General features: G+C 41.9%; 1 protein-coding gene across 3 annotated transcripts in view; it reads right to left on the reverse strand.

Annotated features, from left to right (window-relative positions):
* The window catches only part of CCDC15 (coiled-coil domain containing 15), a 100,053-nt gene extending 87,594 nt beyond the window's left edge, over nucleotides 1-12,459 (reverse strand). For all 3 annotated transcript variants that reach the window (XM_023734088.1, XM_023734089.1, XM_023734090.1), the window contains exons 1-3: nucleotides 12,109-12,459; nucleotides 6,272-6,421; nucleotides 5,530-5,706 (exon numbers count right to left, since the gene is read on the reverse strand). In XM_023734088.1, the coding sequence (XP_023589856.1) occupies nucleotides 5,530-5,706; nucleotides 6,272-6,421; nucleotides 12,109-12,288 (507 nt within the window). In that variant the 5' untranslated portion in view covers nucleotides 12,289-12,459. The remainder of the gene's footprint in view (nucleotides 1-5,529; nucleotides 5,707-6,271; nucleotides 6,422-12,108) is intronic.
* Nucleotides 12,460-18,942: the final 6,483 nt, after the last annotated feature.

Here is an 18,942-nt window from a genome sequence, read left to right on the forward strand (position 1 = left end):
TGGGCAGCAGGGGTTGGGCAGCAGGGGTTGGGCAGCAGGGGTTGTGTAGCAGGGGTTGGGCAGCAGGGGTTGGGCAGCAGGGGTTGGGCAGCAGGGGTTGGGCAGCAGGGGTTGTGTAGAGATGCATCTAATAAATAAAGGCCTGATGCAAAGCCTTCTGCATTCCAAATAAAGGTCTATTTTGCGTAGAGATACATAACGTTATCAATAACTAAAGGAATTTCTGTCCTATAAAACAAAAACTGTATTATATAAACAAATTTTGAGGTTTATTTCTTAAAATCTAAAGCAAACCAGGATTATATAATAAAACAAAATTTAAAAGTTCAAGCAACCTATAGGATAAAATCTGACAAATATATGTATCTACTATGATATTCCTCATTCATTGTTCATATTTTCTTCAGTTCTATTTAATTTGTTCATGTAACTTTTTAATCGTTTATGGATTAAAAAGATGGGACTTACATGTAACTATAGATGAAGCAATGAGTACTAATACGTAGGTCATGGGCAAAGAGTAAAAATGAGACCTAGTATTTACAGAATTTCACCTACTCTATTGTCACTGCGGCCTAATACCAATTCAAAGTGTATGTTAATGCCATAAAAAGTCTATCCAAAGTTGAATTCTATTCTACTACAATGTAGTTGATTTGCAAATGAGAGCATACTAATTTTTAAACGTGTCAGAATTTTCAATGGCTACAAAAATAATACGCAATTAAAATTTCAACTCCACGTGAGCTCCTTATTACAGCCCATGAGCCCCAGTGCAAAGCATCAATTTGAAAAGCTTTGTTTTATCACTAAGTAAACATACCAACCAAGCTATAGGCTGCCTAGTAACCTAGGCCTAATGGAAAAAGGCAAGCTTGGCCAATAAAGAGTCCTTATCTGAGGCAATGAACTAGGAAATACTAAGAGAAAAAGTCAAAAGCCAAAAGGTCCTAAAGAGAGTTAAAGGAGCCTCAAGTGACTGAACGGGCAGCTCCTGTTTGAAGGTGAGATTAGAAGGCAGAGAGGGTCAGGAACTGGTTGAATGGACATGGGAAATCAGGGGTGGAAAGGAGGAGTGTGGGAGAGCAATTAGGGTTACATAAATTTTTCTATGAGAGACAAACTTGAATTGTAAACTTTCACTTAAACTACAACAATAAAAAAAAAAAAAGAAGAGCCTCAAATATGCCAAACTATGAAGCTATGATGAAGAGAAAAGACAGCATCAACTGGAAGTAGAAAAATAAGTAAATAAGAAAGAAGCACATAGAGACAGATGAGCAACTATCCTTGTCTGCCCAGATGTGTCTCCGTTTCTGGGAAAACCCTCCCTCTTAGCAAACCGGGAAGGCTGGTCATCCTACAAGAGCAACTGAATCAATCAGGTTAATGATTAAATACTAGTGTGAAGATCAATGATCCCATTCTGTTGGGGTAACTGGAGCTGCCTCAGATCCAGAAAAACTCTCACTGCAGACGCCTTCAGGGAATGGGGATTTGTGTGAGATTCTATTTTCCTTATTACCCCATGTTTATACTTGAAATAAACTTCTTGTTTGCTTGAGTCAGTCTAAGTTCTTCTCATCCAAACAGCCTTACTAAAACACTACTTTTTCACTGGCTTTTCAATGGTAGATTTACCATTACAGGCTGTGTCAAGTTACTTAAACCTTTACCTAACTACCAAAATTGTTACTCTGAGGGTTTTAAAAAGCTGGAAAACCTGCATTGTACAAAGAGAATAAAAATGAGAAACAAGACAATAAAAGATTCAGTGGAAAAAAAAGAAGATTCGGAGACACACAAATAAAGCTGGGATAAACCATGGTAGGAAAGAATAAGACAAGTGAACCGACTGGTCTACAGATAAACAAAAGGTAAACGGCGAGAATGAAACAGTCATTAGTTGTTTTTTAACTCGCCAACAAAATGAAATTATCAAGAGACCACAGAAACCCAATCATAGTTTAAATATCAGTACTAACAAAAAGCAAGAGGCTGGTTTTATTTTATATGACCACTTGAAATTTCTTCCAGTAAGTTCTATGATTCTAATTCCCAACTTTAGGTGCCCAAACTCATCTGATCTCAGAATTAAGTAAGTAATACCAAGTATTATAAGTGGAGAGTAAGGTGGGGGTGCAGAGTAGAGAAGTCCTGGCCAAATCACATTTGAAACACAGTATTGTGTCCATTTTGGGGGGTTCATACTTGAGAAGAGCATGAAAAACTAAACAGCTTCAGAAGAAATCAACCAAGATAATAATCTGGAAATCACGTCATAGGAAAAATGACTGAAAGTATTAGGAATGTAGAAAGCCAAAAAGTGAAAATTCAGGAGAGACACGGTAACTAAATACTTGAAGTGTTTTTAGAAAGTACAATGGTATATTTTATTCTCTATTACTCGAAAGAGAAAAACTAAGGCTAACGGGTACAAGTGACAAAGAAGAAGATTTTGACTCAACATACTGAAAAAAAAATCGAGTAATCTCAAGCCTTCTAAAAAGGAAATGAAGAGTCTGAAAATAGTGAGCTCCCCAACGACAGAAGTGTTCTAACAGAAACGAGATGACCATATATACCTTAGAGCCATCATAAAAAGGATTCCTTAGGAGAGAAAGGTTGGACCAAATAGATAATCTCTTTTTTAAATTTTTCATTAAAAGTTTACATAAATTCAAATGTATGTAAAACTTTAAACGTATACAGAAGTAAACAGTATACTAAACTGAACCCCCTCCCCCCATGTATATCTTACCCAGCTTTAACTTTATCAACTCCTGGCCGATCCTGCTTTATCTATACCCACCTCCTTCACTCACACACTCACACACACACACACATACATACACACACAAACACATACCCCTTATATTATTTTGAAGTACATCCCAGATGTCTAATTATTTCATCCTTAAATATCTCAATATGTCAGATGATCTTTTAAAATCCTTTTAACTCCAAGATTCTGTTTCTGTGGCTCTAAGACACTGGAAAATTGAAAAGCCCACTAACACTCAGAAAGTGAATTATGTTCACTATGTTCACCATTTACTCAGCCAGTTCTAGACACTGCGTCAATGTCTATTTTTCAGTGACATCTAGTGGATAGAAACTGTAAAAAACAAAAACAAACAAAAAGCATCTATCATCATGGAGTTGTATGGGTACAGTTACAGGCCCAGAACAGTTGTTTAAGTTACCAAACATTCTTTGGTTAGTTCATCTTCTTTCAAGAGAAGAACAGAGTATACAAAGTTGATTAGCAGTTAAGGGCGGAGGAGGGGGGTCATTGTTTAGGAAGCAGCGAGTTTCTATTTATGGCAATGGAAAATCTGGCGGTGGATATTGGTGACGGTTGCCCAACGTGATTACTGTAACTGATGTCACTAAACTGTACACGTGAAAAACAGTAAACTGACAAATGCTCTTATATATGTTTTTTACAACAATAAGAAAAAGAACAGTGCATAAAACATTTACATTTTTTCTAACAGTTAAAGTTTTTCACAACTGATTTACTTCCACCTATCTAACCTCATTTTCTGTTATTCTCCTCTATAAACTTACAAATTAGAAAAGCCCCATCCATCACTTATTCCCAAATATGCCTAGACCTTTAACTGTTCCTCCCGTCTCAAGGATTCTCTATCTCCTCTCCCGCACTCTAAAGCTTACCAGTTCAAAATACACAGCGCAATTCTACCTCCTCCATGAATTCTTCCCCAACTATCTCCCTGGAATTCTAAAATTTCTCAAATTCCTCAGAACAGCTTTATCACCAAATATAGCAAATGTCTCTGTATTATTATCTGATAGATTGGGGCCTATTAGCTTTGTAGCTCTAGCGGGAAATATAAACCCCTGGAGGGTTCCATTTCACATTTCATTAATATCCCTACAAAGTTTAACAAACAAGGATATTCAAATATCTGCTGCTGCATTCTATTCATGCATCATATAAAGTAAAATCTTATGTAACAGTGGGATTTATAGCTATAAGCTCCACAAAGACAAGACCTGTGTCTATCTTAAAACCCGTTGCCGTCGAGTCGCTTCCAACTCATAGCGACCCTATAGGACAGAGTAGAACTGCCCCATAGAGTTTCCAAGGAGCTCCTGGTGGATTCGAACTGCCAACCTTTTAGTTAGCAGCCGTAGCTCTTAACCACTACGTCCCCAGGGTTTTGGGTTTCCGTGTCTATCTTAGTCAATGTTTTATCCCTTGTACCTTATGCAGTACCTGGCTCAATAAATATTTGCTAAACAAATTTTTGTAATCTTAAAAAAGAAAACAACAAAATTATTATAAAAATGATTACTACAAATTGAACAACAACAAAAATTCAGTTTTAGACAAAGACAAAATTTTTTTAAATTATCTCAATATAACGTGCTTCTAAAGCTTTCCCTATTTATACTAACAGCACAACTGGATTGGTGCCATCTTTATGACAAAGCATTTAGGCTCTTATAAAACTTTTATTTTCACATGTTCATCATTTTCCACATTTCCTCTCTTCCTCTCATTGTCCCTAGGAATACATTTTTAAACAAGACGAACAATTCCAAAAGCAGAGTTGAAGAACAAGACATCGACTAGACAGAAGCTCAGCTACATTAAGGAGCGGACTGGATTGCGTCAAGTGATTGGAGGTGTGAGTCGATATAAAACAATCTGGTTTGGGACAGTGGTTAATTTGTTTCATTATTATTATGGTAAATGTTTGTAACAAAACATTTGCCAGCTGCACACTCTTCACATGTGCTACGTAGTGACATGTATTCGTCACATCACGCGGCTGTTGCCACTATCTGTTTCCAACGCTTCCCATCACCTGTAACAGACACTCACGGCCTCCTGAGCAGTGAACCCCCTTACTCCCTCTCCCTCCCACCTGCCCTGGAAACCACACAGTGATTCATTTTTATAGATTAGGTATATGAGATAAACAAGTCACTGAATAAAAGTTATCTTATTTCAAAAACTCTGGATATATTAATTGAAAGCTTACTGTATTACTACCTGACCTATAACTATAGAGCCATTTATTGTGATCATCAAATTAAATGACAAGACATGGGAGGAAAAAAGAAACAAAGATAAATAATGAATGAAATGCCCCCTATATGTACTCAACCTCTTTACAACAGAGGTGAGGAAATCACTTCTGTCACCAGATGTTAAAATCTGAGTATAACTTACCCATCACATCATTTCAGTGTGAGAGGGAAAATGCATGTTCCTTGACCTAAAGTACTTTCTAGCAAGTTTTAAACTCTAATACTTTGGCATCTTTCTTTAGAAGACTCTAACGTATCTTACCAAAAACAAATACCTAGAAATAAAAAATAAGCACCATCTCACTATTCTGCTCCCCACTTCACAAAAGTAGAAAAGGAAGTGATAAAAATGAAGTTGAATGTCACGTCTTCTAATCCCAACTCCATATCCTAAATATGTCGTATTTTCAGTTTAGGGGGGAAAAACATCCTAAAAATAAAATTAAATGAACATGTACTTACAGCCTGGGCTTGCTGTTGGAATAATTCATTCTTGTTCTCTTCATCTTCTGGGGAAGGGGGTAATCGAGAACTTCCGACAGCAGCGTTCAAACTGTTTGGAAAAACACTTGTTCTCCTTCTAGGAGTTAAGTGTGCGGGATCTGAAGACTGCATGGCTATAGAGCCTTTTTTTTCTGCCTATACAAGGGAAGGACGGTGGGCAGTGAGATTCGACTCCAAGCCACTGCAATCACATACCATCAAATACTGCCTCTAAGCAGCCAGAAACATTTTAAATGAGGGGTGGGGGAGTTTTAGCTGGCAAAGATAAAGTAACACTTACCAGGCGCCTATTATGTGCTAATAACGTACATATCTCATCTAATTCTTACAACAATCATGTGAGACAAGTATTACATCTCTGTTTTACAGATGAAGAAATTACAGTCCTGACAAGTTCAGTGATTAGCCCAAGATCACATAGCTAGTAAACAGTGAAGTCAGAATTCAAACCCAAGTCTGAATCCAAAACTCTAACACTGTTTTTAACTATTTGGTGAAAATAAGTAAGTGAGTCAGAACAACACAGGAATAAAACACGGCTTCTCTACATAAAAATCTACTGTTCTCACTAGCAAATCAGATGTTAACAAAGAATGGGTTATAAAAAGCACAGATTCAAAAGAAAGTGATTCTGTTACTGTCACCTTATACATACCACACTTGCCCTTCAATCTCTACTCAGGCCCGCTTTTCAACTTACTGCTTCATAAGACCTCTGAAGTTGTTGCTTTTTTCTCAGCCTAACACGTTGATTTACTCGGTGTTTGACTTGAGTCTGAAAATGCTTCAAAGCTTCTTGTTTTCTTCTTAGCTGTTCCTTTAGTTCTTCTTCAATCACACATGCTGAAGTCTTTAAAAATACAAGATAAGTTAAATGTCAGCAGTTTTGCCCAGTAGGGCTCTGTTGTAAATGCAAACCAACTTTGAAAAAATAATTCAGTTCTCTAACCCAAGATTCCCAGAAGAGTAAGAAAAGCACAGACATTCAGCGACGATGATCTAGACACAGCTAGTGAGCACCAAGAACTTAAACCAGATCACAAACTACAAACTGGAATACGTGAGTACGCAAATCAAATCTTGTTTTATTGAACTGAGAACTGAAGGTTCTTCATTAATCCTTAATGAATCATAAATCCTTAATGAACCTACATTAGGTTATACATTTTCTAAAATTAGTAAACAATCCAGATAGCTCACCAAATACGCTCTATTGTAAAATGCCTTCATACTCAGACGTTTGCTCCATTTTTAACTTAGCAACCCTTTTGTCTCAACTCCATTCAGGAAAGGCCTACTCATTCTTCAAGAACATCTAACAGCCACCTCCTACTACCCTCCTTTCTTCCTCTGAGCTCTCTTATGCTATGGCACCTCTTATTCTTATTACTTATTAAAGTTAGTTGAGTACTGTACTTCTCGACTCTTGCACTAATTATGAACTCTTTGAGGGTAGAAAATGTATTTAATTCTCCTTTGTTTCCCCTACAGCGTACAGCACAGAGCCTTAAATATAAAGGGACTCAGTAAATATTTATAAGTGCTTAATTCCAAAACATAGTCTAAACAATCTGGAATGTTTTATCCCATTTGAGACCCTGATATGCATTCACTTCCTCTTAAGTGCTCTAACAATTATAATCATAATAGCAGTTACCATTATTAGGGATCTACTATACAACAACACACACACACACCCTGGTGGTACAGTGGATAAGAGCTCAGCTGCTAACCAAAAGGTCGCCAGTTCGAATCCACCAGCTGCTCCTTGGAAACCCTATGGGGCAGTTCTACTCTGTCCTGGAGGGTCGCTGTGAGTCAGAATTGACTGGACGGCAATGGGTTATTATATGACAAGCATTCTGACTACATTATATCACTGAATCCTCAAAACTCCCTTCAGATTTTCATGAAGTTGTGGCAGACTGGATATTAGAGAGAGATCCACATGAAGAAATACCGAAGGCATTTAAACTATCTGAGGATGATGATGCAGGTAAAATAAGTTTGAGGAATTTGTGACACGTTGCCTGAGAAATGGGTGAAAACACGGGGGATGAAGAACTTTGGGCTATGACAGAATTTGATAAAGATGGTGGTGGAGAAATACATCACGAGGAGTTCACTGCTATTCTGACTGGTGACATTTAAAGAGTTACAAGAATGATCACTAAGAATGTTGCGGTTACCATCTTATACTCTATTTTTGTGCCTGGAGCCATGTAAAAAAAGAAACCAACTTAGATCGTCTTTCCAAAAGGACCAAAAATAAGTATCTTATGCATTTGTATTTTACTACTGTTAAGTTTCTTTGTATAAACAGTGTTGTTAGTACTCAAATAGCTCAGTTTTGTATATTTATAGACTATCTTCTACAAAAAGTTTAAACAACTACATCCTGTGATACAGAAAAAAAAGTAAACTACCTTCAGTAGTAGGAATTCTAATCCCTCATGTTACAAAAGAAGAAACCAGGGCTCTGAAAGATTAATGCTCCTGAAACACTACAGCTGGCAAATAACAGAGCCAGAAGTTTGTGTGACTCCATGCTCTACACTGTACTGCTTTCTCTTCCCTGTGTTTCAAATTCCCAGGGTCAAATAAATTTGGGAAACACTCGGTTACAGAAAGTTATTGTTTCAATTGTACAATGAACTTCACATAGCCTTTGTATCCCCTATGGACTACGCAAGGGGCAACACAGAATGAGGCGTTTCTCACAACAATCAAAGAATACATTCTGGGAAATTCACAGATGATGGAATTGATACTCAAATTACCTAGGCGTTAGACTCCAAAGATAACACCCTACCACCACCACGGATCAACTAAACCTGTTAATGCCCTCCCAAACTGAATCTGGTCTGGTTGTGTACATCCAGTAGAATGAGGCAGAAGTGTTAGATGCATGACTTCCCAAGGTAGGTCAGAAAGCAACTTCTGCCTGGGGCTCTTGGAATGCTCACCCTGGGGGAAGCCAGCCACCAAATAAGAATTCTGACTACCCTGAGACTATCATGCAGTGAGGAAGCCCAAACTAACCATAGAGAGAGGCCACGTGGAACGAGAAAGACTTCCAGCCAACCCCCAGCCACTCTAGTGACATGACCCATAGTCATTTCTTTCTTCTTTGACTAAGTACCATATTCATATTTATCCTAGCCCAAGAGCTATATATGTGAATGAGAAAGTCATCTTGGATATTACGGGCCAGCAGATGTCACGTGGAGAAGAACCCAGTTGAGCTGTCCCAGTCACCTCCAGCTATTTGAGCCACCTCAACTGAGGTCCCAGACATCATGGAGCAGAGAAAAGCTATGCCTGTTGCATACTGCTCAATTTCCTGACACATAGTACTATTTGCTTTGTGCAATTAAGTTCTGGGGTGGTTTGTTATGCAGCAATAGATAACCAGAACAAATTGTAAAATAATGTAATGTCCATATGTGATGATAGGAGAGCTGTGTAGTTTGGTGCTAATTTAATTATCTGGGGAGGGAGACTCATGCTGTTGCATTTTTAGGAATCCTGATGGCCCCTTGAAACTGGGGGGTGGTGGTGGGGGAATGACACATAAAACCAAGGATTAGGATGTTAGATAAAACCAGGGATTCAGAGTTTCCCTTTAAAAAAGACGATCTTAGGGTAACCAAGCTTTTGGCCCTGGTGGTGGTACAGTGATTAAGCATTTGGCTGCTAACCAAAAGGTCTGCAGTTTGAATCCACCAGGCACCCCTTGGAAACCCTATAAGGCAGTTCTACTTTGTCCTATAGGGTCGCTATGAGTCGGACTCGACTTGACAGCAACGGGTTTGGTTTTTTGGTATTCAGTATATACTCTAAAATGACAGAGCTCCATCTGTTAACGAGGGGTATTCCCCAGACTGTATATGCTAAAGCAGTAAAGCATTCTACTAATTGCTTGATCAAACTACGTTTGACTGGAACTGATCAGAATTTTAAAAATGAGGGAAGGGAGACATATTTGTACATGTTCCAAAACTTTAATATTTTGAGTTACTACATGGGGGCATGAGACGCAATCCTTTTTAAAACAAGGTGGGGTCAAACTGAGGTATTTTGATACAACTGACATTATAAAGATACCATAATTTGAGCAATTAAAAAGAGGTACTAATAACTTAAATACCAAAATACCTTTGTACAAATCCTACTGATTCTTCTGGGATGTTTCCTGAATTCACTTCTTTTCATTCCCACTTCGACTACCCTTTTTCAAAGATTTTCCTCTTCATTCCTTACCACTAAACAAACCTTGATACTATACTTCATCCCTAACTTGTGACAATTATACCCTAACTTGTCTCCCAGGACCCAATCTCACCCTAACTTTTAAAAACTATGAGTAATTTATCTAATCAAAACATTGTTTGATCGTGCAATTAATCCACAAATACTAAACAATGAATGAATCTCTTATCAAAAATTCCCTGTGATTCCAAAAAGACCAATACTGTATGAGACCACTCATGAAAAAACTCATAAAAAGATTTACACACAAAAAGAAACAATCTTTGATGGTTACGAGAGAGGGGAAGGGTGGGGCAGGAAAAATACTAAACAGACAATAGATAAGCGGTAACTTTGGTGAAGGATAAGACAGTACACAATACTGGGGAAGCCAGCACAACTTGTCCAAGGCAAGATCATGGAAGCTCCACAGACACATCCAAACTCCCTGAGGGACTCCTACAGGGCTGAGGGCTCTGGGGACCATGGTCTCAGGGGACATCCAGCTCAACTGGCATAACATAGTTTATAAAGAAAATGTTCTACATTCTACTTTGGAGTAGCATCTGGGGTCTTAAAAGCTTATAAGCAGCCATCTAAGGCAATCCATTGGCCTCACCTCGTCTGGAGCAAGCGAGAATGAAGAAAACCAAAGACACAAGGGAAAGATTAGTCCAAAGGACTAATGGACCCCAAGTACCACAGCCTGCACCAGACTGAGTCCAGCACAACTAGATGGTGCCCGACTACCACCACCGACTGTTCTGACAGGGATCACAATAGAGGGTCCCGGACAGAGCTAGAGAAAAATATAGAACAAAATTCTAAGTCACACAAAAAAGGCCAGACTTACTGGTCTGACAGAGACTGGAGAAACCTTGAGAGTATGGCCCCCGGACACCCTTATAGCTCAGTACTGAAGTCACTCCTAAGGTTCACCCTTCTCAGCCAAAGATTAACCCACTGCCGTTGAGTAGATTCCGACTCATAGCGACCCTACAGGACAAAGCAGAACTGCCCCATACGGTTTCCAAGGAGCAGCTGGTGGATTCAAACTGCTGACGTTTTCGTCAGCAGCTGAACTCTTAACCACTACGCTGCCAGGGTTTCCAGCCAAAGATCAGACAGACCTATAAAACAAAACAAGACTAAATGGGCATGCTAGCCTGGGGAAAGGACAAGGCGGCAGCGGGGGAAGGAAAGCTGGTAACAGGGAATCCGAGGTCGAGAAGGGGGGAGTGTTGACATGTCATGGGGTTGGCAACCAATGTCACAAAACAATAGGTGTATTAATTGTTTAATGAGGAAACAGCTTGCTCTGTAAACCCTCATCTAAAGTAACATTTAAAAAAAAAAATTTCGTGTAATTTTCTACCACCCTTATTTTTCCACAATCCTATCAACCACCATCCCCCTACTAAACCTTCCACCCCAAATCAATCTATCCTACTCATAATGTCCTGAACATACCTTGTTGGTTTCCTACTATCCCCATTCTATGTAACAGAGCATTATCCCCGTCTCTCCTCTGATGACCCAAACTCTTCCTTGAACTTTCCTTGGTCACATTAACCCAATCGTATCTTTCTTCTTTGATGAAGTGCTGTATTCTTAGCACTTAATCATAGACTTTTCCAGTTGTCGTTGAGTTGACCATGACTCATGGCAGCCTCACGTGTGTCAGAGTGGAACTGTACTTCATAGGGTTGTTAATGGCTGATTTTTCACAAGTAGATTGTCAGGCCTTTCTTCCAAGGCACCTCTGGGTGGACTCCAACCTCTAACCTTTGGTTAGCAGCCAAGCACGTTAACTGTTTGCACCACGCAGGGACCATGTACGTATCTATTTATACTGTTGTTAGTTGTGATCAATTCTGACTCATGGAAATCTCATGTGTGCAGAGTAGAACTGCTCCACAGTTTTCAAGGTTGTGACCCTTCAGAAGCAGATCACCAGGCCTGTCTTCCACGGCGCCTATGGGTGGGTTCCAACCTCCAACCTTTCAGTCGGTAGTCAAGGGCTTAAAACTTAAAATCTGTCCTGTCTCAGGAAATAGATTATGGTCCATACAGTAGATGAGTAATACATATTTCATTATGCTAAGTAAAGCTGAAGCAAGTTGTGGCAATTACATCTCTTCTGTAATCCTGATGCAAGAACATACTTATGACAGACCAGAAGCAGCATCCCAGTCTGTTCATCTTTCTCCAAGCACCAGAAATTAGAGAAGGCTAATAAAAAGAAAGAAAAAAGCCCCACCATATTTGGATCAAAGTGACACTCACATATGCTGGCATTTCCGAGCTATCTGGCGAGGCAGGTTCCACCCATGCCCCGATTGGTACCACAGCGTGGTTCCTCTCCGCCAGCACTGCCAACACGTCCTTGCTCTTCAGAGGGTTTAATGCCAGGGGCAGCCTTGGGGTATTTCGAGGCTTCTTGAGGGGGGCCATCCTTCCTGGCATCTGTAAGGGCCGCTTTAAAAGGTCAACCTCCTAACACTTGAGCCACCGGGCCCACGAAAGGGGAGGCGCCCTGGGGGAGGCAGAAGCCTGGCGGGGACTCCAAGAACAAGGATTCCGGAGTAAAAGGAAGCGGGTTTTGTAAGGGGAAGGAATAAAGAGGGAAGGAAAGGTCTAAAGCTTAAGTCCTGGAAGGAGCGGGGATGAGAGATCGAGAGAACGAAGACTCAGAGAGCAGTGGGCACAGCGAGCTGGGGGAGGGAGGGAAGGGAGAGGAAAATGCGAACCCGGCTGAAATAACCGGGAACCTGTCAAGGCAGGAAACGCTGAACGGCGGGGAATCCAGGGCCAGATAAAAATCTGCTTCTGAGGATCCGGGTTCCCACTCCGGCTGAGACAGCACTGGCGCCGGAGACGGTAAGGAAACCGCTTCCAGTAAACCGCCACTTTTCGGCTACGCCGCGCCCCGCCCCCTGGGGCCTTTGCCCGCCCCTTCCGGTCCCGCTTCACTTCCCGGGCTGGGGAGGCGTAAGGCGCGAGATCGCGGGCGCCAGCCTTTCGTCACTTCCGCTTCCTGTGTGGGCCAAGGGGGTGGGGCTAGTGAGGGCGCAGGCAGTGGGCGGGAGCTCGTGCTGCGCGGGGCCGCTGGGTCGTGGGTGAGCGAGACGTGGGGCGGGCAATGCCGCGAGGTAGTGGTATCGCTGAGAGGGTCCTAGAAATGAGAGGATCCCAAATTCTCCAGGGAAAGAGATGCTTCGGGCTGAAAAGCTGACTCTGGGCGGGCCAGGGGTCCCGGAGGGAAGCACGGGAAAAGGATGGAAAAGGAAGGCTGGCTTGTTAGGGCTTCCTTGAGGAACAAACTACGCCGACAAGAAATATATTGATCCTTTTCACAACGCGTTACGTTTTCAGTGGTATTTCTCACATATATTTGAACACTACAGTTTCGTGAGTGGTCTCCCTCTCTGCTCCAAGGCCTGTTACAATCCTAGGACACTTCATTATCCATGTAGAACTGTCGCCACTGAGTCAATCCCGAGTCATACCGACCCTATAGGCCAGGGTAGAACTGCCCCCTACGGTTTCCAAGGAGCACCTGGTGGATTCGAACTGCTGACCTTCTGGTTAGCAGCCGAACTCTTAACCGCTATGCCACCAGGGTTTCCTATCCATGTAGATTACCCATTTACTTGTTTAGCATACATTAGTGAAACCTGTTTGTATACTGGTGAGTCAGAATCGACTCCCGAGCAACTTGGTAAAAAAAAAAAAAAAACGCTCTTCTAAGCACTGGGGATATATAGCAGTAAACAAAACACTAATATTCATTGTTCATGGAATTTGCAATATAGTGAGGGGAAACCAAAAATCAAAAGAAACCTTCCAGTCCTATCCTGACTCATAGAGACCCTATGGTATAAAGTAGAACTCTGCCCCATAGGGTTTCCAAGGCTGTAATCTGTACAGAAGCAGACTGGCACATCTTTCTTCTGAGCAGCGGCTGAGTGCTTAACCACCGTACCACCAAGGCTCATATATTGAGAAAAAGTTACCAAATAAACACGAGAATAAATAAATAAATAAATAATCCAGGGCCATCAAGTCGATTCCAACTCATAGTGACCCTATAGGAAAGAGTAGAATTGCCCCATAGGGTTTCCAAGGAGCGCCTGGTGGATTCAAACTGCTGACCTTTTGGTTAGCAGCCACAGCACTTAACCACTACGCCACTAAGGTTTCCAACACATGAATAATAAATGCGTCTGATGCTGATAAGCACTGTGGAGAAAGAGGATAGGGAGTGTGTTGAAGGGTGGGAGAGGGGTGGGGGTGGGGTGGATGGCCAGAGAGTTGCACTGAGGTGGTTTTGAGCAACGACTTAAATGAGATAATGGAACAAATCATGGTAACCCTCAAGGGAGGGTTTTATAAGAGCATTCCAGGTAGAGGGAACAGCAAGTACAAAGGCCCCGAGGCGGGAGCAAGCTGGGTGTTGGAGAACAGCAATGAGGGCAGTGTGACTGGAGCAGAGTGAGGGGGGAGGATGTTGAGACAGGAGGTTAAAGATTGGGGGAGGGTGGCAATCATAAAGAGCATTGTAAGCCACTGTAAGGAGTTGAGATGAAGAGCCATTGAAAGGTTTTGAGCAAGTGAATGCTACAATGTGACTAATATATTTTTTTAAATCATTCTGGATGCTATATTGAGAACAGACTGAATAGGGCAAGGGTAGAGGCAAGGAGACCAATTAGGTGGCTATTGCAATAATCTAGGTAGGAGATTATGAAGTGCTGGATCAGGGAGGTAGTGGTACCAGGAGATGGTGAGAAATGGTTGCATTCTGGGTATATTTGGAAGGCAGAGCTTTCAGGGTCTGTTGGAGGTTTGGCTATACATGTGTGAGAGAGACAGGAGTCAAGGAACACTGTACGGGTTTTGTCTTGAACAACTGGCAGAAGGGAGTTGCCAGTTACTGAGCTGGGGAAGATGGCGGAAGAAGCAGTGTGGGAAGAGGAAGATTAGGAGATCATTCTGGGACAGATTAAGTTTTATTTATTAGACATTCAAGAAGTTGGTTTTATAAAGGAGTCTGGAGTTCAGAGGGAAGATCTGGGCTAGAAATATAAAATTCGGGAGTTGTTGGCCTATAGGTTTAAAGCCATGAGACTGGGTGAAATTGTCAAGGGGCTGATATAGACAGACAAAAACGGAGGTCCAAGGACTGAGCCTTGGGGTATTCCAAGATTACATAGGTTGAGAAGAGGAGGGGAATGCAAAGAGATTGGGAAGGATCAGCCAGTAAGCTAAGGAAGAAAATCAGGAGTATGTGAAGAAAATGTTTCAATGAAGAAGACAGACAATCTGGTCAAATGCTGCTAGTAGGTCAAATAAGATGAGGACTGAGAGGTGACTATTGGATTTAGCAATGTGGAGGTCACTGATGACTTTTAAAAGAGCAGTTTCTTTGGAGAAGTTGGAGAGCAAAATCTTGATCGTGCAGACTTCATTAAGAGAGACAGGGAGGAGAAATTGAAGACGGCAAGTTTGCACAACCTTTTCATTGAGTTTTGTTGCAAAAAGACACATTGAAATGGAGTGGTAAAAAAAAAAGAAATGGAGTGGTAGCTGAAAGGAGAGGTAGGGTCATGGTAAGGTTCTTTTTTAAGATTGCAGCACATATTTTTTATTGATGGGAAATATCCAGCAGACAGGGACAAAGTGATGATGCAAGACAGAGATGAAAGAATCTTTGTATCTGTGTTCTTGAGTGGGAAAGAGGAATAGGATCTAGTGACCAGTGAAGGGATTGGCTTTAGATAACAGCAGGGACAGTTCATTATAACAGAGAAGTGACAGTAGAATATATATTGATAATCAGTTAATGTGATGATGGAAGTTCATTTCTGATGTTTCTATTTCTATTTTTTTCTGTAAAATATTATTGTAGCTAGCCTCCAAGATGGTCCCTAGTAATCCTGGTATTCACATCCTTCTGTCATCCTCTCCTATGTTGTACTAGGATTGGTCTATGTGACCAATCTAATATGGCAGAAGTGATGGTGTGTCACTTCAGAGATTCGGTTATAAAAGACTGCATCATCCATCTTGCTCTCTCCTCTCTCTGTCTCAGATCATTTGATCCAGGGGAAGCCATGTATGTCATGAGCAGCCCTATGAAGAGATTCAAGGATCTGAAGCCTCCTGCCAATAGCCCTGTGAATGAGCTTGGAAGTGGATCCTCCAGACCTAATCAAGTTTTCAATCTCAGTCAATAACTTGACTGTAACCTCGTAAGAGACACTGATCCGAAACCACCCAGCCAAAAACTGTGTACGATAGTGTTTGTTGTTTTAAACTTCCAAACTTGGGGGTAATTTGTTACGCAGCGAGAGATAACTAATACAAATAGAAAGCAAAATCATCAATTAAGAAGATGGGCAAAGGGATGTTGCAAGTTTGAGAAAGGAAGAAAAGGTATGAAATAGATGTCTGTAAGAGTGGAAGTATGAATTACGGACATGTAGAATTGCTAGATGGCCTTAAGGACTCACATGAGATTCATAATTATGAATTTAAAGGGAGACAGTCAGCATGACTGAGTGTTTTTCTTCAGCTCCATGGTTATAGGAATGAAGTAGGTAGAGAATTGGATTCTAACCAGGGTTGAGGTTTTGCCAAAATATTAGTAACAAGTAAGAAAAGAGCAAGAGAATTGAAGATTAATGCAAGATAGTAATCAAGTGATTGACTATGGAATTTAAGCTAGGTAACAAGGGAAGAGAGGACGAGTAGGAGGAAAAAGACAGTGAAAAGTTAGTAGGATCCAGAGATTGTAATTTCCAGTGGGGGTCTAACGTTTGCTAGAGCAAGATACTAGAAGGAGTGACCTGAGAGATAGGAAGTGGTGCTCAGAGAGTGGATGGTTGGAAGTGAAAGTACAGAGGCGCTGCAATTATTGGTTCCATCAAGTCTATGGTGTGACCAAGGGAAGGAGGGCTGAGGTAGGTTAAACAACAAGACCATTAGAGAAGAAGCGGTCATAGAAATGAGAGTTCAAAGCATTGGATGGATTATCCATGAGGTTATTGAAATCACCAAGAATATGACGAGAATAGTATTGGAGCCAGGAGCAAAAATAGCACAGCCAGGAGCAAAAATTCTCAAGGAATTTAAGGAAAAACCTGGGTGTTGGTAGATGAATATAACTTGGAAAGCATGGGTGATATATTCAAAACTAGGGGTAAGGCTAAGAGAAAGGAAGGAAGAATGGTCTGGAAATACAACTGAGTAGCAAGAAGGAAACCCATCCCACCTCCACCCAGAGGTACGAGGAACAGAGGTCGTACTGGAGTCAGATGGGTCCTAATCCCATATGAGCAGTGTCCTTATAAAAGAGGAGAAGGAGCACAGAGATACACTTAGGGAAGACAGCCGTGTGATGAGGGAGGCAGAGATAAGAGCTGCAAGCCAAGGAATGCCAAAGATTGCCACCATCACCAGAAGATAGAAGGCCTGGAACAGATTCTCCCTCAGAGCCCTCAGAAGGAATCAACATGGCTGACACCCTCGTCTCAGACTCCCAGTCTCCAGAACTGTAAGACAAATTTCTGTTTTTATAAGCCACACAACTTGTCATACTTCATGAAGGTAGCCCTAGGAAACTAATACACCCACTTGATCAGGGTGCTCCGTATCTTCTACCGTCAGCCTCCTCTGGAGCCTACCTGCCCTGCCCTGCCCTGCCCAGCCATACCCTGCTATGTCCCATCCAGGGATGCTCTGCTCAGGGCTATATCCAGCCTCCTGGTAGGCAGAGACTCAAGAAACCTCAGGGCTCTTGTCTTCTAGTCCTGCAATCCCAGGGGTGCACATGGGCCCCTTGACTGTGAACAGAATGGCATAGGAGGGAGGCCTGAACTCCTGCAGTCCCACCCCCACCCCACCCTACTCTGTAGTCTCCTGAGTCAGCAGAGTAAGCATTTTAAATACATATTTTAAACTTATCCACAAAATTCTCCCATTCTTTGACTTCTCTAGCAAGGCTTATCTTCTATACGGTCAAAGTTGGCTTCTCAGGCAGGAAGCAGTTGGCTCAGAAATGTCCATCTTCTCCAGAAACTTACAAGAATGGGTGTTTCTAGCTCCAGAGTCTTGAGGCCCTGCCTCGGAGCACTCTTTATTGGAGCTGGGAGTTCCCTTTCTGTGGCTGCGGGATCCCTGGCCATCTCTGCACAGAACTCCGAGTCACTGGATCCTTGACAGCAGTCCCCTCACACAGAACGGATGGTTGATGAGCACCAGGGGGCCATTTGCTATTTGATCACCACTGTCCTGTTGTGGCTAGCTGCCCCACACCTTGGCCACCTGCCAGTCCTAAGGGCCTGTCTTAAGAAGCCTTCTGTAGAGATGAGAAACCTTCCTGTCCCCACTCTCAGGGGGACTGGATGTTGGGGACTTACCCTCATGCAGCTGAGTCATACCTATTTTCACTCCTCTCCCTGAGTTTGAGCTGGATTTTTCAGGACTAACCACCGTTCTGTTCTATTTTCTGAAAGCAGACCATTTCACTGTCCTCCGTTCTTCCTCCTCCTTATCCACCTCTCAAAATAACCTTGACAACTGAAAGAATTAGAGGGGTCCCTCTGCTTGTCTATGCAGACCAAGATTTTGCAGGAGCATTTCACTGTAAGTAGCACCAATAGCAGATAGCTCCAGCTGAGCCCAGTTTTCTCCATAACATCTGCTGTACTGCTCTTTGTGAAAGAGTCTCTAATTTTATCATGGATGCAGAAGTCTTTTCTCCTTCCTGTTGGTTTATGATAAAAAAAAAATTGACACATGAGTCTCACCTTCTCTTCCGGTTACCAAATATTCACCTGGTGAACACAGAGACACACTGCCCAGATTCCCCGTTCACAGAAGGGCTGGTTGCCCCAGCCTTTGGGAGTGTTGTCAGTTCCTTCAGGGACTGTCTCAGCTTCAGAGAGCTGCCTCGCCCTCCCTTTAAGGAGCAGCCGCATCCGATGACTGATAGATACATGGGCATATAAATGCTCGGCCTCTTTGCCTGACTTGGAACAACTCTCATGGACCCTCATTTTAGCTCCAGAGCTCCCTGTGCAGTTGGCTGAGGCTGTTGGAGTCTGCATAGCAGCT

The sequence above is a fragment of the Trichechus manatus genome, unplaced genomic scaffold (assembly GCF_000243295.1).
Source record: "Trichechus manatus latirostris isolate Lorelei unplaced genomic scaffold, TriManLat1.0 scaffold00064, whole genome shotgun sequence".
NCBI lineage: Eukaryota > Metazoa > Chordata > Mammalia > Sirenia > Trichechidae > Trichechus > Trichechus manatus.